Raw genomic sequence first — 24335 nt, 5'->3', positions numbered from 1 at the left:
CTGCTGCTCGTCTGTCTCCCAGATATGTGCTCAAACCTACTGCAGCTGACAGATTGTGAGTTGGTTTCTCATTTCATCTGCTTTTCATCTTTCTCCAAAACAAAAAACATTGTGGTTCAAGTGAATTGGGTTCCAGACGAAGCAATGAAAGGTCTATGTCACTGAAATGAAATTTGAAAAAAAAAAAAAGAAATAGAGGAAACCCTGAAATTAAATTTCTTCTAAAACTGCCCATTTTCTTGGTTTTTTTTCAGTTTGTCTGCTACAGGGGGGAGAGAAGTCAGAACAATTGTTTCTATATTTCCCACACTTAAGTTCAGAAGCTGAAACTCAGAGTGAGAGACTCAGCACCAGCTTTCAGCAGTGACCCCAAGCACAAATTTCTAGTCTGTATACTTGAGCCAAACACTTTTATCCAGTTTCTTCAGTGAAGATTTTGCAGTGCCATTTCTTCACGTGACCCCTCTTCCAAGCTCCCATCTCCCACAATGCTCCCTTTTTATCTCATTTATCCTAGAGACTGCAAGAAGCCACAAGAGAGGAGAGCTGCCTTCAGTGTCTATCACAAGTGTCTATCACCATTAGAACTCTTTGCTGGAAGCTGCATAACAAAGAGCAAGACTTCTTCTGGGTACATAGGTTTTTTTTTTATTGAACAGGGAGCTTGATCCCAACAAGCCATCCCCGCAAACACTCAATTATGTATTGTATGAGGGATACATCAGCAACTGGCGCCCATCCTATTTGAATGTTTCACAATAAGAATGTATTGAAAATTTTGCCTAGAAGAACATCACTTCACCCATGGAGGAGTTCCCTTGTTCTATTCACTGAGAGGAGAATCAAAGACATAATTATCTTAGGTGACTGAATTGTGTACATATCTTCTGTTGCCAGTTTAAGCTTGACCTGTATTGTATAAAGTAAAATTAATGTTGCAAGTGCCACCCAGTGACTGTGATTAACCATAATTTGCATTCTTTATTGAAAGTTGATAGTCTGCATGCTACCAGCTGTGAAATTGTGCAATAAGCAATAATTCAACAATGAAGAAGAGTAAATAGAACTAGTTAGGCATGATTTGGAGTAGTGAGTAGCGAAGGTGACTTTTAAAGTTTTATTAGCACAAAGCAGGAAAAACAAAGTACAACCATGTGACCTATGGTTCAGTCAGTAAAGAGTGGACATTTGCAAATGTCTACTAAAGTCACACTATTGATAGAACAAGAGTATCACTACTGAAGCAAGACTATTCACTGAACTTACAGGACTAAGGACTTCAAAGCCAAAAGGACCATCTCTGAATATCTATCTAACAGCAGTTCACTACCTTTACTGATGGGACATTTGTTCTCAGAGGCCTGTTGGGTTGCTTGGACTTCGGAGTTTTTTTGCAGAGGGTTGACACGTGTGAAAATGAAAGTTTACTGTAGGTTTGTAGGTTTTGAAACTTGCCATTTCATATGGGAACCCCTGTCAGGAATTTGTCTTTTAACTGTTTGCAAGTCCTACTCTATTATATGCATTCAAAATGAGATTGTTGCAGATGTGTACAGCACCACAGCACAGCTACCTCCCTAAGCAAATTTAAAAACTCAGTTTTCCTTTGGACATTAACAATTAATTTTGTGTGCCAATAGCTGAAATACAGCTCATGTATTCTATTATGTTTGTCAAACACAGGGTGAAACTTTACTTGCTACAGAATCTTCATTTGCTCTCAGGTTTGAGGACTTCTTCTGATGGTGGTATTGGTCTGGGTTTAGCAAGTTGACCAGGCTTAATTTCAGGCATTTTTTCACCATGTCTGTACACACTTACAGTGACATCCACTGTTTCCCCACCATACTTGTTGTTGACATGGATGCTGTATTTGCCTGAATCTTCTGAAGTCACCCCCTTGATGGTTAAACTGGCGTACTTCCCTTGTTCCAGTGAAAATGCATAGTGCTCATCAATTTCAAAGGCCTTGTCATTCTTGAACCAAACCACTTCAGGGTCAGGATTTCCAAATACAGTACAGGTCAGATTCAGTGTCTGAGGGAGATAAACAGAAGTAATTTTGAGATCAGTATTTGTTTAACCTCTGTATTGTTTTTAGGCATTTTTTATTCTTAGCTAATTAAACAAAGACATGGTATCATATTCTTGAAGACTGAAAAGTAGAGTCCCTAATATTTATTTTTCCCTTGATTCAGACTTTTCATCATCTCACCAGTAACTGTGATACAATAATAGCCTCAGGGTTGCAGTGTCTGAAGATGGTAAGTTGGACTGGCATTGCAGTCCTGCCTGCAGGGGACTGCTGACAACCCATTAGTCTGACATGAGGTTCAGGCAATGATAGTTTTAAAAACATCCTTGAAGCTTCCCTGTACACAGCAGGGAGGAGAACTGAGCAAATCTTTTCTGACCAAGGCCTCCTGAGGTTATTGCTTGAGATGATTAAAAATAAAATCACTTAAAAATAGAATACATAACATGAATCACTGGACATCGATTCCAGGTGTGACTGACTGGAAAAGTGGAAATATTTTATGAAGAATAAAGAATACATAAATAGTGGTAAAGTGCTCTCAAAATCATAGAATGGTTTGGGTTAGAAGAGACCTTAAATATCATCTGCCTGCCATGCCCCTGCAATGGGGAGGGATATCTTCCACAGGCAGGGACACCTTCCACTAGACAGGGTTGCTCACAGTCCTGTCTAACCTGGCCATGTGTTGCATGCATGTGAAGCACATTCAGAAAATAGCTGACGCTTTCTAACGAAACATCCTGGCAGCTTAGCATTTCTCAATGGCTGAACTGAGATTTAAGGAGCTTGTAAAATTTTCATCAGCATTCTTCCAAATTTTTATAGACGTACTTGCTGAACCCCATTTTGACCACCCTCTAAGTGTGTGTGTGCAAACTTCATGTATTTAGGTACAGTGATCACAGAAAAAATGAAGGAAACATCTGAGAAGCTGCATTGCTTAGTCCATACTTTGTTTACCTTTGCTGAAAACTTTACTGCACAAAATCTGGCCCTACATAAAGTCACCTTAAGAATTTAACATATACAGCATTGTGTTAGGAAAGAAAAGGAAAAAGTAAACAGGAAATAATAAAACAAAGAAAAACCCTACTGTTAACAACCCCAAACTGACAATTTCTACCAGAATTCTTCCTTATATTCTCTCTATATTCCCCTTCAGGGAATGAACATTTTTGAGGAATGATTTTCTTGATTGACAAGGACTGAATAGGTGTGATATAACACAGAGTACAAATAAAACAGAAAGAAATTTTTGGTGATCAAAAGCAGCATATGTTCACAAATAGAAGTGGCCTTGCACAATTCAGGCATCCAAAGTCAGAATGCTGAAGGAAGATTTACATACTCTGGGTACAATCTAGTGGCAAGCTAAGTCAGTGGGTATTCTTGAAGTGATATTGTATAGGAAGCAAAGTTAACAAATAGCATACAGGAACTAGATTTACTCTAAAATACTTAAAGGAATGATGAGGCAAACACAAAAATAAAATTTTGGGAAAATAACCTTGTATCTAATAGTGTGAGTTTTATTCTTTCAGTCTTTTTTGTTACATGGGCAACATTTAATTACTATTGCTTTCAGAAGTAATGTCATTTAAGAGAAATTAATAATTAAATCATAATAATTAAACAAGTTTTAATGTATTAGTATTAAAAATGTATCAGATCTGTTCCACAGTCGTTCTAGATGACTTGGGTCTGTTCTACTTAGGAAATTATAGATTTGAACTAAAAATAAAATTATTCTCCTTCTGTTTTCAGATTTTATGAAAACTTTTGACATCAAAGCAAATCTCTCATTGGTCAGCATGACAAAAGCTGTCCTTACCTTCCCATCCATTATAGTAACAACATCAGGCAAACCACCAATGACTTTACCACGATCTAGAAGTTAAAGAAAAATATGGTGATCATATGAAGTTTAGAACTCAAAATTACTCATTTGTTAATGATTTTGAAGTCATAACTCACAGGGGTTTTTTGCCTTCTTTTTTTAATTTTAAAAAAAAAAACATTTTTGTGATATTTTGGGAGGGGTTTAATGTGTTGTATGGTCCCTGTAAATTTTTTTGGCCAAGGTTGTGCCATAGCATTCTAAACTGATACACATAACAACCTTGAAGTTACTGCTGAGATTGACAGCTTATGTTTTGGGCCCAGAGCAAAGTAAGGAGGGTGCTTTTAGCTTCTTGGTGGTATCCCAAATCTAACGAAAAATTTGTTCTGCCATGGACTTTGTGGGCAGAAACATCATGTCATCATCAGGGAATTGATATAATTTCCAATACTCCTACAGTCCCTCACTGTAATGAGCTTCCCCACAGTCTGGGTCTCAGCAAGCAGTGCAGAACAGGCAGCAGCAAGCTGATGATAGATAGATCTCAATATTTGGTATTCTCAGCAGCTTTCAGACTCAACACCTCCTTGTATGACACACAATTCACACTTCACCAAATCTCTGCAGACGCAAGAAGATACAATGAAGGCTTACAAAATATGTGAAGTGTTTAGTGTGTTTCCATTGCAATTAAAGACAACTAAATCCACAAATTACTATTGTTATTGCAATATTTTGTGCTAACAGAGGATTTCTGTAGCCACAGAACTCAGTAAAGTATGTCAGCATATCATGATGAATGTTTTAAAAAGAACATTAGATCACATTGTAAAATACCTATGATAAAATATAAAATAAACTTACTCTTCTCAGCAAAAGCAGCTGCCCTAAAGTTGTTGAGAAAGAAAGAGAAACATATAATGTTATTGATGAAATTAATAATAAACTATATTTTGACACTGTTGTTATAGCATTAAAATACAAAAGATGCAGCACTTACTTAAGTCGCTGGAACTCTTCATATGCCTCATCAAAAGCTGTAACAAAACAATTGAGAGGGTGATTTGCCATGAACATAACATGCACTGGGGCTCAATAAACATTTAAACACATACCCATATTAAAACTTTTAAACCCTGCACAGTGTCACACAGTAGCACAATGAGAAACTGGACCCTTGAAAATTAATGCAGCTAGTGCTAAAAACAAATACAAGACTAAAAAGATAACAATGGTTATAAAACTCAACTATGACTGGTTTTGATCAAAGACTCTCTGTTTTTACTGTAAGTCCTCTATTTCCAATAAAATCTGCATAAATCTATGAAAAGGCACAATACAAATCTGATCTTATCAATATACCTTGTCCAGACAGATCAAGTGTGCGTTTGTAGGATTCCTTGCTACCAAAGATTTCAAAGGTGTAATTCCCCTTATCCTTTTCAGTGGGTTCACTTATCTGCAACCAGGCAACATCTTCTCCACCTCCAATCTTCATCTTTTCACCAGAAGAAATCTTAGATTCCCTGGAGAAAAAAAAAAAAAGGATTCATAGAGATGAGTTTGAACATTCTTTTCCTATATGTTGTCCATAGGTAACCATCTACAAAAAGTCACAAATGATAACACAGTATTCCTAAGCTATAGACAGATTGCAACTAAAGGGCTCAATTTTCCAGAATACTCTTTGCTTCCAGGAAGGAGTACGAAACACTTTGAAAATATTATCTTGAACTTTCATTATGAAGATTCATTTGTTCACCCTTTTCTCCTTCTCCTGCCCTCCTCACACAGAGCTATGATTATATCTTTATAAGCATGCACATACATGACTCTGTGTGAAAATGCTTAGGGTTCTGTACACTTCATACACAGTAAAATATAATACATAAGGGTTGTAAATTATGGGCAAATCACCTTTTTTGATGAAAGAAAAATATCTTTTGTATTTGATTAACTTCAAAAATCAATTAACAAAATGTTTGTGTAAAATTACTCTTAGATGGTAGAATAGAATGTAACTTTTAAAACTGAAGCAGATACAGTAAAAGGCAGAGGCTTTTTTTTTTTTGTTTTCCTAGTATCACAGGATACTTTGTAAATATATAATCTGAGATATAAATACAGATGCACAGCCTTGCAGAAGCGCTCTTCCTTGAGTGTGATAATTGGTGCTCTGAATGTGTTCCTGTCTTCATAGAAAACATTGCAAATCTAGGACAACATATTGATAAGCCAGACTATTCCTAGCTGAGTCAGATCAGTTCATCGAGAAATGTGGAAGTTGAAACTTCTTGAACAGTTTTAAAATCCTTTCAAATATTAACTGCAGTTTAAAAAAAGTGAGGGCTTGACATAACAAAACATTTGAACACATATTTAACTGTAAATATGCAGATTATTTGACTGTCTCCAAAGTCAAAGATTAATGTAACATGAAAGTGGAAAACTATTAGCAACTTTAAAGCTCATTTTCAGCCATATTCTCAGCTCTGAGCATTATTCTCGAGGTATTCTGCGCCCCATTGAATATCTTTTCAAAGAGGAGGATCAAAATTAAAATATTTTGGGTTACTTAAGACTATCAGTTTGAAAAAAATTAATTCTAATACAGGCTTTTATTAAACAGTGAGAGCAGATCCTTGGTATTCACCTAGAACTGGATGAGAGTTTCATGCACTTTAGAAAAAGGGCAGCCCTGAATCAGAAACTTTGAATCAGAAACTCCAAATATTTTGCTATCTTTTAACCAGACAGATAATACAACAGAAGACAAACAGCCTTGTGTTGAATAAGAGAACACAAAGCAGTAGATTCCTTTTTTCTGTCTGTTACAGCCCTCCTGAGGGTGTTGGATGAGCCTTTTAATATTTATTTTACCTTATGTTCTTTCTATGTTAAAAGCGAATATATTGTTTTGGAAAGAGAAATGCATTAATATGTTCCCATTTATAAATGAATGCCATGGAATAGTAAATATTAAATTGCAAAGACAGCATTTTTTCTCAAGTAAAATTGAAAAAATATTCTCATCTACCTGTGGCACCAGCTGACTTTCATTTCTTCATTGTAGTATTTCAAGAAACACTGGAGCCTTATTCCTTCCTCAGTGCAAAGAATCTTCAGTGGAGAGGCTGACTTACCTAGATTAAATACAGCATATGTGGATCAAATAGGAGAGACAGTGGAATGAATAGGAAATGGAGGAGTGGATTATTTGTGCTGTCTGGACAAAAGGAAATTCAAGACCTGGGTCATGATTTTCAAGTATCACAGAGACAATCGTCATACCTCTCAGGGAACTACTGCTGATTTATATCAGGCAAAAGTTCAGTACAAGTTTATGACTTAATTGTTATATACAAGCATCATGACTCTCAAGATCCATTGTGAAATAATAATCTAATCATATAATTGCCATGAAAGAGTAGTATAATGATTCTATTTGCATAAAAAATTTATTCTTGTGCAAACCCTCTTCTTTAAGTGGAAAGAATAGCTTCTCACTGGGAACAGATTCAAATACCTTTTGAACCTCCTTTTCTTGATATCAAGGTTCACTTACTAATGGAAAGTAGGAAGAAAATTATTGCTGCAATTTCACAGTATCTAAACCAAACAAGCCAGGTGGAATAATACTTTGTTCCCTTTTAATAGTCACAATTAGCAAGGTCAACTGCCTGTTCAGAAAATTAATAATGTCCATAATAATATACCATTGGGACTCTCAGAGATTTCCCACTTAAAATAAAAGTTTTCTGTCTCAGCCTCATGTGACTACAAAATAAAAAACTACATGAAATTTCAAGACAGCATTTACTTACCACTCATTCCACTCAATGCTAGAATTATATCATCATAAACTGCAGAGAGAAAGGAAGAAAAAGAAGAAAATGTACCATCAAGTTTCAATCAGAATATAGCTTTTATGTTCAGTTTAATTAAAGAAATATGGGAAATCTTCATATCCTTAAGCAAAGAAAACCATTAAAATTGCAACAGGTGTACAAGACAAATTGGAAACTGTCTGTGTATGGCATATGAATTCTGTGCTATGTCACTCAGTATCTCAGCCTTTTGTGGAGTCAGCTGTCTGGTGCCAAATCTTTGTCTCTCTCCCTTAGGCCAGCAAAAAGGAAAAAAGTCATTAAAACTGAATAGCTCACATTCAAAGGAGAGTGCAGGTGAAAAAGAAATTATCTCGTTCTAGGTGAAAACAGTTTCACCTTCTCACTGTAGGATGGCATTTGACAGAAGTGAAGTTCTTTAACAGCAATGGAAATAAAGCAGGTATCATATCAAGCTTTTGAAATATCACAGAGATGATGGGTTTGTAGCAGGAGGGAACCCCGGAGACAGGGGCACAGAGAGTGCCCTCACAAAGAGTGAGGGACCCTTTCATAGCAGAAGAATCGTATTTAGTGACACCATGTAAGATGAAAAGAAAAAGAACCACTGCAGTCTAAAGAATGCATAGTCAAGTCTGAAGGATGCTTATTCAACACTGATGGATTTTTATAAAAGCAGATGACAAAGAAATGCGTGAAGTTCAGAAAATACTACTTATATACTTGTTCTGTATTGATCTGTATATGCACATTTTTGTCTCAGCTGAAAAAGTCATGATACAGTTCAGTTCCATAATTCTTTGCAATCTCCAGTATGCTTGTACTGATACCTTGACATAAAGACATGAATTGTTTATTATATATACCTTACAGGACAGATGTCTGAGAAGGTAGGGTTATGTTAACCATACTGAGTAAATGAGGCTGGGATGTTTTTTTTTCTGATAGAATAATGGGCAGAATTTATGCAAAAGAAAAACACCTGGGGGACTATCAATTGATAATACAGCCTTCTGCAATAAACCACAGCTTAATACTTCAGCCTGATACTCATCTTTTCCTCTTGTTACAGATACTTCCTCCATCTGCTGAAAAGGAATGTTAAGATTTCTGTTAAACTGAGTTAATTTTTTAACATGTCTTTCTCCTCCTATTAGGAGCCAGGCAAAAATTATCCATTATTTAGGACAAATGTCTACAGATATGTTTGGGATGAATCTAGATTCACTTTGGCCTGTTTGGTGCGACCTAAGCAAATCCAGAGAAGCACTCTTCACCAAAGTTAAGTAAAATTCACTCATGTTGGCAACAGATCAGTGTTTTTTATGCACTCAGAATCACAGAATATTGTGAGTTGGAAGGGACCTACAAGAATCTTGAACCCAAGTCTTAAGTGAATAGCCCATACAGGGATCAAACCCCCCACCTTGGCATTATTAACAGTATGCTTTAACCAACTGAGCTCATCTCAGGGTCAAAGTAAACAGACTATTTTTATGTGAAAAATATTAAATGTAAATAGAATTGCTCTATCTCACTGTGATATCTGATATCATGCAAAACCTTTTCTAAATGTCTGTCATGCATCTATTTTAGATTATAGTCTCTTATTTGCATTTAACTTCATTTGAATGTCAGTGGATACTGAGTTTGAAGTAATCTGCCTCATAGAATAAGCAGTCTTCCCTGCTCCTGCTCGACTTCTCTTTTTATCCTTTATGTTTCAAGGCTAACTCCATCATTTAGGAGAGCCATTGTTTGGTTTAATAGTGCAGTTTTCATGGGTTTTTCATGGGTTGACATTTTCAAAGCCTCCTGGACCCACAGAATTAGATACTGTGAATTCTCTAAACAGGCATTTCACTGTACATTTCAAGCACAACGCAGTTTGCCATACCTGAAGTATAGTCACTGGAAGCCCTGACCATATGATGGAGACCTACTGAAACTTTTGCTTATTCCACTGGTCAGGATACACATACACAAATCTACAGACTAGGGGAATAATATCTGTGTATATATCAAAGGACAGGAAGGGAGGTGGTGATTAATGAGAATGAAACATTGCAAAGTGTGGGACCTGATCCTGACATAAATGGTACAGAATAAGGGACAGAAATTTTACTGGTTTTGGCTGGAATAGAGTTAATTTTCTTCATAGCAGCATTACAGTGCTGTATTTTGGATTTGTGACTAAACCAGTGTTGATAACACAGGGAGGTTTTAGCTATTCCTGAGCGGTGCTTGAACAATGCGAAAATCTTTTATTTCTTTTCCTCAGACTGCCTCAGCAAGAGGAGGCTGGGGGTGCACAAGAAGTTGGGAGGCAACACAGCCAAGACAGTTCACCCCAAAAATACCTTCATACCCAAAAAACATTTCATACCATATGATGTAATACCCAGTATATAAAGCTCAAGGAAGAAGGAGGAAGTGAGGAGCATTTGAAGTGATGGTGTTTGTCTTCCCAAGTCACTGTTACATGTGATGGAACCCAGCTTTATTAGAGACAGCTGAACACCTACCTGCCCATGGGAAACAGTGAATAAATTATTTGTTTTGCTTTGCTTGTATACACAGCTTTTGCTCTACCAATTAAACCATCTCAAGCCAGGATTTTTTTCATTTTTCTTCTTCTAATTCTCTCCTCCGTCTCCGTCTCTCCGAAAGAGAGTGAGCAAGTGGCTGTGTGGGGCTAAGATGCCAGATGATGCTAACCCACAGAACACTTTTATGACTTAGAATCAGAAGGACTCTCAGTCCCCACTGAGAGTCCCACAGGTACATAGCACTTTGTTGCTTTAGGGTTTTTTGTAGATATTAAAGCTTAACAAACCTGAGAGAGAGTGATCTACAATAAAATGAAGTGTCTGTCTGGTTAGAAACATACTTCATCTCCTGCCTATCAAAAAGCTAGAGATGAATCACAACATTGCCCAGTGTCACCCCTCCTAAAGTGCTGATCTGCAGTTCAGGTCTCTATGACATAAGAGAAATGAAGTTCAAAGAACGCTAAAAATATATGCAAATTTGCCATTTGCAAGGATAGATCTTTGACACCTCTGGAGAACATGTGGAGATCATTATTCCATTACAGTAGACTGAATGTTACCTTTTCCTGCTAATTCAAGAGAAGATACATCATGACCTCTATCATCTGATAGTGTCGCCTTATAAACTCCTTCATCTTTGCGAGACAGCTGCAAGGAAAACACAAGATGTTTACTGAGAAACTTGACAGTACTACATAGTACTAGATTTGCTCAACACCTGCACAATTTTTTAACTAAAACAACATACATTGTACTGTCTTCTGGATAAATAATCTTACCAGAGAGGAGATGGAAGCTGTGAATGGCTGGTTCATGCTTTTTTTATGGAAATGCATTTAGTTTTAAGCCTAAAACCTATTCTGATTTCAGTTCAATTTCCTCTAGAAACCATGAGGCTATTTTTTTCTTGTACCAAAAAGACAGGATTGATCTTGGTCAGTAGAAATTACAAGCACTGTAGTAAGATGTAACAAGGCATAACTGCAACCTACACAAACTTTAGAAATCTAATTTTTCTTCAACAAAAATTATTATTTTTTGCATTATGTAAATCATAACAACAAGTCTATATCCTGTAACATCAGCCCTTTCATGCTTCTTGTATTCAAGCAGCAACTGTATCTATTCTAAGTAAATAATTAATTCATTAACCTTGGAGAGTTTATATTCTGAAATCTATCACAGTGATACTGCATTAAAGGCAGTAGGGATTTTTGGGGTTTGTGGGTTTCTTTTAATTTCTTTTAAAACCTGCAGGAAAATATACAAACATTTATATACAGATTGGAGATGACTTAATGCTTAGACTTATACAAATCCAGAAGCACATAAACCACAGCAGAAATATAAAATTTAATGACAAGTAACAAGAGCAACCCAAGACAAGCAGAAACCACGCTTCTCAAAAAAAGTCTACTCAAGAAAAATTAAGTCAGTATCCTCTTTCAAGGGAAATGAAGGAAGGAAATTAGAAGAATATGAATCCAATAAATAAACAGATGTAATGCACATTACTGAAAGCAGAAAATCTCATTCTGGGAGGTTTTGTCACTTCACAAAGGCAGCAGCTATGCAAGTTAAGGTTTCAGATAGAAGTCAGGTTATCATGTTTGCATAAAGATAAATCTTAAGAAGCCATAAACTTCAAACTCATTCATTTTAGGCAATAAAACTGAAACACTGTTAAAAATGAGATGCTTGAACAAGTTGAAAAATTAAGGAGTAATGATAAAGAATGAGGTACAGGTCACCCAAGGACTCTGAAGCAATTTAAGCATGAACTCTTGAGCTGATTAAAGAAACAGATACTTTTTGCTAGCAATAGTTATTCACCAGCTAATCAAAGAGTAGAAAATATGCTTTTTCTTACAACTATTCATAAAAATCATGATAGCTGGCTTGCTGCTGTGTCTGGCAAATCTGTAGTATGTGAAGCAGAAGCTGTCATTTGTAACCAGCAGGCAATACAGTACCTTGGGAATACTGAGGTGACATTCTCCCTTCTGCAGATCAGGCAGCTCCTCAACATCAACCCCAGAACCATCCTTATACCACTTAAAATCAGTTTCCTTCTTTATGTTTGCAACCTGTACAACAGAAAAGGCCCATAAGCTTGGCTATGTCCTGAGGAAATGTATTGTACTGTGGGAAGTCACACAGGTACTTTCAACATATGAAACCGGTTTTTTTATAACACATGTCAAATAAAGCTAAGTAGAAAACCAATTTCAACCAAGTCCTACTAAGCAAGTCTTAGTCCTACAGTGTTTCTTTGCAGCACAGTATACAGGTTACTAGTTCAGAGCCCTGTAAAATCCTTAAAGAAAATCCTGGCAATCTCTTCCCTTAAACGGTTTTGCACCCTTGCTCTGTGCTTGTAGTTTGTCTAAAGATAGCTGTGGAAGACGTATCTTTCAAATTAGAGCTTCTGAACTCTCCTTTATCTTTTTGTGTTTGCCCTGTGACTCCAGAGAGTTGTAACACAGAACTTAGGCCCTATCTTAGTCTTTGGCCAATTTGGAGATTTATCCCAGCTACCTAAGCAATGTCTCCCATGGATAAGCTGCAGGAAGCAACTGAAATCACTATTCTGAAAGCATCCAAGACTTCAAAATTGTGAGCACCAAAAATCCTTTTTTATTTTACCTTCTTCACTGAGTCCTAGGGGGCATACACAGACCTGAGGAATCCTACAAATTGCAGTCTCTCTCAACAAAAAGGGGCTTAAAAACACAGTGCTTATGCAGAGCAGCTGTTTGACAGCAAGAATTTTGCTGTAGTAGCAGCAATTCATTGAAACAATGTTTAAATAGACTACAGCTGTACCTGAAGTACTGTTCTAATTTTGATATAAAAACTGTATATTGGATACACTTCAAGTATTGCTGGATAAATTACCTCAAACTGTGAATTCAAAGAAGCTAAAAGAGCAGTTCTTTTTAGAAACCCCATATTTTTATACCCTCACTTTCAAAAACACTATGGCTTATTTGACATCACTATCCCTATACTCTTCTAAAAGTCATAAAAGTGCCATGGTATTTTTATGTGTAGCCTGAATTCCCAGTCATTGTGGCTTTGGTAGAAAGACAGAGTTGGCAAGATATTTCTCAGTCCCCAGGCAGTTGCTTTAAAAAGGCTCCTTAAAGAAACAGCAAAAAATGGAACAAATGGCTAGAGGGCAGCCAGGAACTTAATACAGATCTGCAATAGTTTTCAAGTGGCTTGCTTGGAGGAAAAATCATGCACCAATTTCTAACTCTTTTACATTAGAGAAGTCATTCCATAGATGAAAGCTCTATGAAAGCTCTCTGTAGAGGTAACAAATAAGAGGGTCTTCTATACTGATTCCTAGACATCTCTATCAAACATGCTCAGATTAATCACATCTATTCTTGCTCAATATCCAGCATGGTTGCTATGGATCTCTGACAGTATTTGAGATCACCACCTGGCCCAAAGCAATGACTTGCTGAAGAAAAGTGAGCAGCATTTTACATTTACCAGTAACTACAAAGTGGCTATTCCTGTAGTCCTATGACATGAGTGGTAATTTTATTTGAACAAAGCCCAAAGGAACAAGCTTTAATGCTTTTCAACAATTTTTCATCAAAGACTGTTAGCACTCAATCTGACAATAAATAGACTGAGTTTCAGACACATGCAATTTGCAGTGCTGAAGTTATTTCATGTTGGCATTTACTATGAAATGTTACATTTTTCACTGTTTAGCCACACACCAAAAATCTTGCTTTTAACAGACACAGTACAAATAAGGGACAAAGTTGAGCAAGAACAAGTAGCTTCTGAATGTTCTGAAATTTAGAATTACTAGAAGCAAAATGACAGTAGTTGCTAGCATATGAAGAAAAATAAACACAAAACAAAAAGCAAAAATCAAACACCCTCAAATTATCTTTCACATGGACAACTGTGTTCCACTGACATTGAGGGGCTACAATACCAAGAACATGGTCATCAATCCCAGCTATTTCAGAATTAAATACTAAGTCAATCAAAAACTCAGCCAGGCTAAATCACATAGAAAATAAGGGATATGTGAGGTAATATTTGACATACTCTTTTATAACACAATCCACATTTCTACATCATTTCTGTTATGGGCCAGGATCATACAGTCAGTCCTTTGCCCTACACAAGCTTCCCATTGATGTGATTTCCTAACTTCCCTGTGCCATGAAACGGCCTTTAAAATAGTCAAGGTAAAATGTCCTCTCTTACAGATACTTCCTTCGCATTATCCCAGGCTATTAGAAGAGACAAAAACTCCCTTGACAATTTTTTTTGCAGAGGTGCAGTAAACAGAGCCTGGAAGAGACCTGCGTCAAGTATTACAATATGGCCTAAGATGGCAGAGATTATTCCTTGATTGTTTTTATTATCACAGAAATAGCATGGAGTGGCCACACTTCTAACTTGTTTGTCAGGTATCTGGAGTTTGAAGGACAAACCCAGGCTTTGTTTTTCAAACTCTTCCTATGTATAAATACAAGCTAAAGAGCTGTAAACAACAGTTCCATGTGAACCTAACCACCAGTCACATACAAACAGTAACAAACATTATAAGGTCAATAGCACAGTTAAAATGATGAGTGTGCAAGCAGCCCACATCCTAGATTTCATTTACATAAAATGTTCTGACCTTGTGAACAAAAAGCACACTGGTGAAAAGCAAATAATCAGATGCTCAGCCTTTCACAGCTTCAGTGCTATAAACAGGCTTGACAGTCAGTGAAAGAAGGATAATTTCAGATTAATTTGTAGAGAATTAACACTAGCATAACTGGTTCAGCAACATTTAATTCCCCATGTGAATGAAAGGATAAGCAGGGTTCATGCCTGAGGCACATGCATGTGGAGATTATAAAGTACTCCAGCCAAGGTACTGTGTTAACTAATGAGTGTTGAGCCCTAAAATGTGAGCACATGGAATGGCAGCTTCAGCACCAGGTCAGTTCTGCTGGGAATAACTTGAGGTTAAGGGTGTCCTAGTTAATGAGTAGAAAAAAAATCCCAGAAATGTGCATGCAAATTGCTCATAAAGAATGATTCAAGTTAGTCTAATTATAAGCCAAAAGTTTTTCAAAAGAAGATGAGAAAATTGATACAAAATAATCCATATAATAGGAAAAGAATGAAAAAGAGTTTGATCTCTGAATTCAATTTACTTAGTTTTTCAGACCTCTAATTAGTCACTCTAGAAGAGCAAAACAAATGAAAATTTATCTGTTCAGAAAGGCATTTAAAGATGCTAATAGCAGAAGGTACACTGAAATCCATACACATTATCATTACTTAAGATTCAAAAGTCATTAGCCAAAAATAATTTTTAAATCATCTTTTATAACCTTAATTCTAGAAGTCTTTGTAGCACATTTGATTACAGTTGATTAAATAACAGACTCTTTGTTAGAGAAATAAGAAAACAGTAAAGAAAGATTTTGAACTCTGGCTTTTTTTAGCTATTTTTAAGGAAGAAGAAAAGGGATACATCTTATATTTGTGTAAATTATTTTTATGGCTCACAATTTTTATAAAGAATTGGACCACCTAATAATACATTTAGAAATTTCCTATTTTTTTTTGTTTTCATTAACACTACTGCTGAAGAATAGTGAGAAATTTTCATATTCAAATTTTCCAAATAATTTTAAAAAGTTTTCATATGAAACTTTTGTTTTTAAAGGTATATAAGTAATTTTTCGTATTTTTCTACCTCAATTCTTCATCAACATATTCTAAAAAATAATTTCAAGTGTATTTCCTTACCTTACAAGAAAGTAAAACTTCACATTCCTCTGTAACATTCCAATACAAAAACTCAGAGAAGTGAGGACCTAAGAAACAAAACAGTCTTAAAGCAACGTTGTAGAATGAAGATTATCAGAAAAAAGCAGTGAAAGAAAGAAAAAGGATGACAATTTCAACATTCTTACACAAGAACAAGAGGGAACTCCTGAACTACCCATGCACTAGAAGGAAAATCCTAAAAGTTTTTATCATACTTACCCAGTGTCTACATTACAGCTTAGAAACCTGAATCTGATCTCTGAATCTGTATGAATGGACTAATATTCCAAAATATAAAATGATGAGTGAGAAAAATTATTTTATTGAATACCTTTGTGCCAAATTGCCAATTAAGCAGAGGAAAAAAACAAAGTAGATACAAACAAGCATAGAAATAATGTATTTAATGTAAAAACAACATGACAAACATTTTTTGCCCAAATAATGTAAAGTTTAAAAACATGTTAAATATTACAGGCAGAACAGAAAATATTCCTTTTCCCCACGAAGGTCCCAATCCTGCAAAGAAATACATCCTGATGAAAATTTGCTGACATAAATACTGTTTTTAAATTGTTGTGTTTATTTGTACATGTACATGTCTTTGTGTTGGCAGGATCAGAGGCCTTAATTCTGATACCCAAGCCTAGAAAGTTGCAAAGTCCAATAGTTTGGCTTAAATAATTCAGTATCAAAAGATTTTGTCAGATCATGCTGTAAATGGTATAATTTCTTTCCTAAATCAATTTTAAACAGTCTTCAAAAAATAGAATTACATTGCTTCTGTACAGAATCTTACCTAAGCTATTTAGGAAAAAAAAGCTTTTAATTATTATTGTCACTTTCATCTGGAATGCCATCTGCTTACAAGTGAAAATTACAAACTAGAGCTCAAGTTCAATTTTTTAAGGATTTCACAGGGATAGAAGTCTGGATTAGGTATCCAATTGGAATTTTCTCATTCAGCTGCAAGCAATATTGATAACGAGTATATAACAAACTCTACAAATGTACAGCAACTATGCAACAAATATACATTTAGTTCCTGGAATTTTGCCTCAATAGAAACCATCGAGTCAAGCTTTTAATCTTCCTTATCTGGCACTACTTGTCTGTCTGTCTACTCTTCTGTCAATTATATTGAGCAGACAACTTGTATGCTTAAACCTAAATGTAATTAAATGTTTTGTTGGACCAGAGCCTACAGCAGGCACACTTCTCATAAATATTGGGCAAAGACAACCTCTTGTAAGAACTCCTTTTTTCTCTGAAGGTTTTGTCACAAATTGACAGTGTTGGAAAATAAGATCCACCAAGGTTTCAAGTGTCTCCTAAGACTGAAAAATATCTTCTAATAAAGAATGCAAGCTGTGTTTAGCCCTCCCCAGGGATGAATCATTAGCTGCAAACTGGGCCTGAAGTCACCAATCTGCTCAGTCTTACCTTGTTTTCTGAGATATTCCTTTCGTTGGAGCTCAGACTCAGCCAATACTCCCTTGAATGCTAAATTTTGGAAGAGGTGAATGAAAAATAACTTAGTCACAAAACTACTCAAAGAATAATTGAAGTTCACTTCTTCATCAGAGTCAAAGTTTCAGCATTTCAATGTTTCAGTGAACATACCATCTCCAATGAGAACTAATGAGGACTGGTTTTTGGCCTTTCCATCCTGAATCTGTACTGTGTAGGTACCTTCATTATCAATTGTAAACTTTTCCATCACCATTTCTATAATGCCATTTGAACGGTCACAATTTATTTTATGCCTCTGAAATAAACAAATAAGTACTTTAGTATAGTGTAAATTACTTATGATTCTTAATGAATAAATTAAGAGTTACATTCCTTCCCCCACAGTCAACTTTTTTCATGTCGTTTTAATTGTAAACTAAGGGAAGAAAATGCTTCATTTATTTACTGTTGTGCAATAAGATCCCAGTGGTGACAGAAACCTCATGTGCAGCTGTATTTGGAATCCTCAAGTCATCATAATATAGCTGGTTTCTATTTAAAAACAATTGTTTATGGCACTGTGCATATTTGAAGAGCCTACCAGCCAGCCTTTAGCTGCATTACAGCTTCCAGTTCAACAAGGGGGTTTGCTAGGCAGAAGGACTATTCCTTGCAGAAACTGGAAATATTAAACATAGACCTCTGAATAAAACCATCACACCAAATCCAAAAGGTCATCCCTACTAAACATCTGGGACATATATAGTAGTCAATAGCAGATCCTATTTTCTCATCAGAAGAAATTATTTTCTCATTTAATGCTAGGTGTAATTTTCAAAGAACACTTTATACAAATAACCATGAGAAAAGTAGCTTGTGCAAACCCCAAAGAGTTTCTGGGACCCAAAAGCAATTGACCAAGTCCAGCAAAAGAAAGGTATAATTCTGTCAGGATATATTGTACCCACTTAAGTGTTTGCAGAATACACAAAACACCAAATATTGACTTGAATTCAAAGTTAAATATGCTTTTCAGTGTTTGTGTCCTTTATATGTTTGCTTTTTACTAAATATTCCAGAAATATAAATTATTGGCAAGCATCATCATGGAAACAGAAAGTTACAAGCTAGTATCGGATGATCTTTGCAGAATACGTGTTTAGAATTTTCAGGTACTGTTTTAGATACAACCATGTTTTACTAATATCGTCTTTTATTCAGTGAGTTACAACTATGAGGACAATGTCCCCCACTAACAGTGATGTTTTTTCAATCTCAACTAACAAATTCCTAAAGCTAAGTAAAACTAACCCTTAGAAGTTTCTTGGTGAATACTTTTGGGTAAACGATGTGGCGAAGGATATTACATACTAAGTTCCAGTCACAACTGCACAGAACAATAAACGTCACCAACTAGGACTTATATGCAGTGAACTACTACCCTGTTACTTTTAAATTTACTGTTAAAAAGAGACATGATGTCTTATAAACAGAATGCTCTGATAAACCTGTTTATTGGTCTCCAAAAGTAAAAAATGGTACTAAAGTAACAGACAAAGTTTAAGGATGAAGAAGAAAGAAGAAACATAAAAAAGCTAGTAAAAATGCCATTTATTAAGCTCTCTAGAATCTTATTGAAATGGAAGAACCTCTAAGTCCCCTAAGATCCAAAAGTAAAAGAATGACCCCACAAATATATCTGCTTTAGCTTTGAGGAATTCATCTTGGCCAGCTCAAAAACAGACTCACTGTTGTATGGATAACAAGTCTGGAAGAGCAGTGTCACACAGTCCAGATATTTAGCATTCAATACTGGCATTTTAAAATGGTTAAGTCTTTTCAATCTTAATGGGACAATGGACGAATGAAGAAAAAGAAAATATGTGGAATTGACAAAGCAGATGTCTAACAGATTGATCAGAATAATAATAATTTTTAAGGGATATGCATGTTAATTTAGATACACAATTTTCCATACATACTACAAAGAAAGATACAATGTCAAAGAATAAGACAAGGTAAAATTAATTGGGAAATTAAGTAGAAAATCTACTTGTGTTAGAGTTCATCTGTAAGAGTTAAGGTGATAGGTGAGGAAGGTTAAAAAGAGCATTAATAAACTTACCTAAACTATCAAAAAGTGCAAATTTCAATGTGCAAAAGTCAAATTCTTGCTTACAACCTCTTCCCCTCAGAAGCCAAGGACTACACTGGCATTTACTTCAAGACTTCCCAGGGAGAACATTAAATTAAATTTTGCCAGAAGTAGAAAAGTTAAAAAAAAAAAAGGCAAGATGTGTTTTAATCTGATTCTTTATGACACTTTTTAAAATTTTCTAGTTTTATTAAGCAAAATAGTAAAATATTAAAATTAAATATGAGTAAATGGGGCTCAGTTCATTCCATTTTAAAATGGAAAATTATTTTGAAATCTTACCAAAACCAATCCCTGTTAGGACCTAGCAGGAAAAGTTTATCACTTCAGCCAATGTCATGAATCAGGCCGCAATTCACCAGCATAATGGTCTATTGAACATGTTCAGTGACTGTAGCCCAGCCTCCAGACAGGTTTTAGAGTGCAATTAGGCTTCTAACTATTGCCATTATGCAGCAAGATGAAGTTCAATGATTTTATGGGCATCATAAATATTAGGCTTTTATGTGACTTTCCACAAAAATATCATCTGTCTCCAAACATAAATGTCACCTGTGGGTTACTAATTAAAGCGGTGAAATAATGCAGCTTCATTTCAAGACTCTTTCTGATGTCAACACTTCCAAAACATATGCAAACTAAAAATAGCTCATTCTGATCCACGAACATTGCCAAGACAAAGTAGTGTCATTTCAATACATCCTAGGCACAAATATTCAGGTTTTCAGTGCTATGGTTTATTACTTCTTAAAGAAAGAAAAACAGAGAATTATTTTACTCAGAAATACTTCTTCTTCCACTTGTCAATATGTAATTAAAGGAAATGCTCTTTGCTTTTTTATGGTATGAAAATGCTGATAAAGCTTTTCTGACCCAAACCAGGATTTGCATTCTCAGGACTAAACCTAATCTTTCAAACAGCTGCACTGGAGATGAACTCTCCACAGGAAAGGATTCCCAGTGCTGTGCTTATGGCCTGTAGATGAACCATACTCTTGCCCTGCAAAGGCATGACCTTGCTTTCTTTTCAGCCCAATCTTTTTTATGCCCCTTTATATGAAAGATCTTCCTAGAGCTATAAAAATGTGGGGAGCTGGTGGCCTACACTTTCATCTCTGTGTAGCTGTTCAATGCATGGTTTCTAATCCAAAACTAGAAAAACCAAAGGTGATACCATATACAAATTTAAAGTATATGAACACTGCTGCATTGTCAAGTGCCTCCCACATTATACATAAAACTATTAATATCAGCCTCAGAGAGGCTTTGGGAACAGCATGTCTTGTTGGTTTGGAATCCAAAACTGAAGCAACCATTTTTTTGAGGTATTTTTCTAAAATATTTGTGCTTAACACTGCTCTGTGTGTAAATTCTCCCTCTGAATAGACAGAGTCCAACTCTTTTTCCAGTATGAATAGGCTCACTCTGCAACAGAATTCTATACTGAAAAAAAATTTTGAGTTATAGATTGGCCTTCTTTTCAGGTATTATCACACCTTAATAACATGATATTAAGAATCTACAGGAACCAGGGAACTACAGGCATGTCAGTCTCACCTCAGTGCCAGGGAATATTAAGTGGCTACATCTTGAGAGACACCAAGCAGCAACATGCTGAGGACAACTAGGGGATAAGGCCCAGCCAGCATGGGCTTGTGAAAGGCAAGGCTTGCTTTACTGACCTGATAACCTTCAGTGGCAAGATGACCCACTTAGTGGATGAAGAAAGGGCTGTGGATGTTGCCTACCAGAAATTAAGTCAAGCCTTTGACACTGGATCCCACAGCTTTCTCCTGGAGAAACAAGCTGCTCATAAGCTTGGATACAAGTACTGCCTGCTGGCTGGATAGCCAGGGGCAAAGTGGTGCTGAATGAAATTAAATCCAGTTGGTAGATATCACAAATTATGTTCTCTAGGGCTCAGCAGTGGGGTTGGTCCTGTTTAATATTGTTATCAATTATCTAGAGGAAAGGATCAACTTGGGTGGGAGTGTTGATCTGCTGGAGGGTAGGAAAACTCTGCAGAGATATCTCGACAACTTGAATAGATGGCTTGAGACCAATTGCACGAGGTTCAACAAAGCCAAGTACCAGGTCCTGCCCTTGGGTCAAAAACAAGTCTTGGGAAGGAGTTGCTGGAAAGTGGCTCAGTGGAAGAGGACCTGGAGGTGCTGGTCAACAGCTGGTTGAGCATGAGCCATCAGCATGTGCCCAGGAGGTCCAGAAGGCCAATGGCATCCTGGTCTGCATCAGCAACAGTGTGGCCAGCAGCACCAGAGCAGTAATTGTACTCAGCACTGGTGAGGCCACATCTCAAATCCTGTGTTCAGTTCTGGGCTCATTACTGCAAGATACACATTGAGGTGCTGGAGTGTGTCCAGAGGACAACGGAGCTGGTGAAGGGTTGGGAGCACGAGTCCTGTGAGAAGCATTTGGGGGAAGGTGAGGTTGTTTAGCCTGGAGAAACAGAGGCTCAAGGGGACCATTAGTGCTCTCTACAACTGCCTGAAGGAGGTTGTACCCAGGTTGGGAACAGTCCCTACTCCCAAGTAACAAACAATAGGACAAGAAGAAAAAGCCTCAAGACTGGATATTAGGAAAAAATTTCTTCACTGAAAGAAGAAGGCTGCCAGGGAAGTGGTTGAGTCACCATCATTGGAGGTATTTAAAAGACAAGTAGATAGATGTGGCACTTAGGGACATAGTTTAGTGGTGGACTTGGCAGTGCCATGTTAACTGCTGGATTCCATGATCATAAAGGTCTTTTCCAGCTTAAATGACACTATGATTCTGTGATAACAATAGAAACCTGCAGGTTTCTTAAACAAAATCACTTTCATATACTACACATTATATACTTACGTCACTGTTTTCGACTTCTTTGTCATTAATGACAAATCTGAAAGTAGAATCTGGAGATAAGCTTTCAGCCTGGATCCAGAAACGAACTTCTCCTTTATCAAGAACTTCATAAGCTAATTCTGATTTCAGTGGTATTGCTACAAAAAGAATCAAAAATCAGTAGTTATGAAACCTTGTGAGAAATAGGAATATTACAGTAAAATACTAGCAATTCCCTATTATTTATGGATTTTTGGATATCAAATAAATTATACACAGGTAAAAGTCCTCTAATGCAGTCTTTGGCTGATTTTTAAATTAATTTCTCAAAGAGAGAAGAGAATTTACAGCTTACTGTTTGTACATTGTGTAAGGATTTTGCTAGTAACAATCTATAATGTATTGTTAAACTTGAGACATTTAGGAATGGCGATTTCATTTGTTGTCACCTAATAGTCTTCTAAATAAAGTAAAAGATAAGGAAGCAAGGTGTTCCATGCTAAATGAAGCCACCATGAAAAATGAAGTGTTATGGTCTCAGAAAGAATCTTTTTGGAAGTGCAGTCATTAGTATGTAATTATATTCCTTCTAGAAGTGTCTAATAGATTCAGATCTTCAACTTACTTGGATTCTTTATTTCATAGCTTAATGCCATCAAACGTTCAAACTCTGAAAATAAGAAAAATTATCACATTTTAGTTTATTCTGAAAAATACAGACAGCAAACGGGTGCTGACAAAAATAAATATCAACATCAACAAAGTTATCTCCTTAAAGCTTTTATAAGAATACACAACTCTTAAAAAATGACTTAAAAATAAAATTTAAGAAACTTAAATTCTAATACATGGATTTAGCAAATATTCCTATTGCATGCATTTTAGTGCACACTCTCTTATGCCAGGGAATCTAAACAAAGGCCAAAAACTATTTTATACTTTAAAAATAGCAATATAAAAGAAAGATGGGAAACAATGGCTTCTAATCAGTGTATAAGGTTCCTTTGTCCCCTGACTTCCTTTCTTGGACTGTTCCTGAAAATTTTGTTTTACTGTGGCAGGAAATAAGATTGAGTGCAGGTTAGTCTGAAAACAGTACAGAAAGTTCTAATTAATGCACCAGATCCTCATGAAGGCTGTGTGAAAGTCTCAAATTTATTTTAGATTTTCATACTAATCCTGTTTATCATAGTCATTACCAATAAAGATTTGGAAAATGAACATTACTGCCAATTCCAAATTTAGAGATAATGTAAAGACCAGAGAAAATTAGCATGGATTTATGACATGATAGAGGATTTAGCAAAATTACAGGAGAATTTATAGCTTTTGAAAGAGTAAATGGGCAGTGAAATTATGGTTTTCAGTGTTAAGATGAAAAATGTGATACTTGTTCAGGGATCCAATAGAAATAAAATTGCAATTTTCAGTGATATATGATCAGGAGAGACATAGGGGAAGAATGGGATGGGAAACACCTTCAGACCTTTATACAAAAAAATTTCAAAGCTAGAGCAGATGATGACAAGATCTACAGAAAGATTTCAGAGTGGTGCTTCAAAACTTAGCTAAAGGGCAGTTCTCATGATAACGGCTCACAAATCTTCCATGTTCCAGAGAACTTTTTTTTTCCCCCGCCCCGAACATGGATTTCTTCTCAACACCTACTTGGAAAGGGTGGCTTGACATGTTTCTCACTGTGATTCCTTAAATGGCTTAGTAGGTTGAAAAGCAGAGGGATTTTAATACTTGAGGAACTGGACAGAGCAATTACAGCCAAGAACTGTGAAAGCACCAA

General features: G+C 36.1%; 1 protein-coding gene across 5 annotated transcripts in view; it reads right to left on the bottom strand.

Annotated features, from left to right (window-relative positions):
- Positions 1 to 270: 270 nt before the first annotated feature.
- Positions 271 to 24335, bottom strand: part of MYOM2 (myomesin 2) — a 113354-nt gene continuing 89289 nt past the window's right edge. For 3 of the 5 annotated variants that reach the window (XM_064412109.1, XM_064412110.1, XM_064412111.1), the window contains 14 exons: positions 23163 to 23207; positions 22559 to 22695; positions 17713 to 17857; positions 17533 to 17592; positions 16069 to 16136; positions 12252 to 12365; positions 10839 to 10926; positions 7703 to 7741; positions 6916 to 7021; positions 5241 to 5404; positions 4879 to 4915; positions 4743 to 4765; positions 3870 to 3925; positions 271 to 2037 (listed from right to left, as the gene is read on the bottom strand). In XM_064412109.1, the coding sequence (XP_064268179.1) occupies positions 1711 to 2037; positions 3870 to 3925; positions 4743 to 4765; positions 4879 to 4915; positions 5241 to 5404; positions 6916 to 7021; positions 7703 to 7741; positions 10839 to 10926; positions 12252 to 12365; positions 16069 to 16136; positions 17533 to 17592; positions 17713 to 17857; positions 22559 to 22695; positions 23163 to 23207 (1409 nt within the window). In that variant the 3' untranslated portion in view covers positions 271 to 1710. The remainder of the gene's footprint in view (positions 2038 to 3869; positions 3926 to 4742; positions 4766 to 4878; positions 4916 to 5240; positions 5405 to 6915; positions 7022 to 7702; positions 7742 to 10838; positions 10927 to 12251; positions 12366 to 16068; positions 16137 to 17532; positions 17593 to 17712; positions 17858 to 22558; positions 22696 to 23162; positions 23208 to 24335) is intronic. The other 2 variants (XM_064412112.1, XM_064412113.1) reach the window with 2 other exon arrangements.

This window comes from Passer domesticus, chromosome 3, assembly GCF_036417665.1.
Source record: "Passer domesticus isolate bPasDom1 chromosome 3, bPasDom1.hap1, whole genome shotgun sequence".
NCBI lineage: Eukaryota > Metazoa > Chordata > Aves > Passeriformes > Passeridae > Passer > Passer domesticus.
The sequence above is the reverse complement of the archived record's forward strand: the minus strand, read 5'-3'. Positions and strand labels throughout refer to the sequence as shown.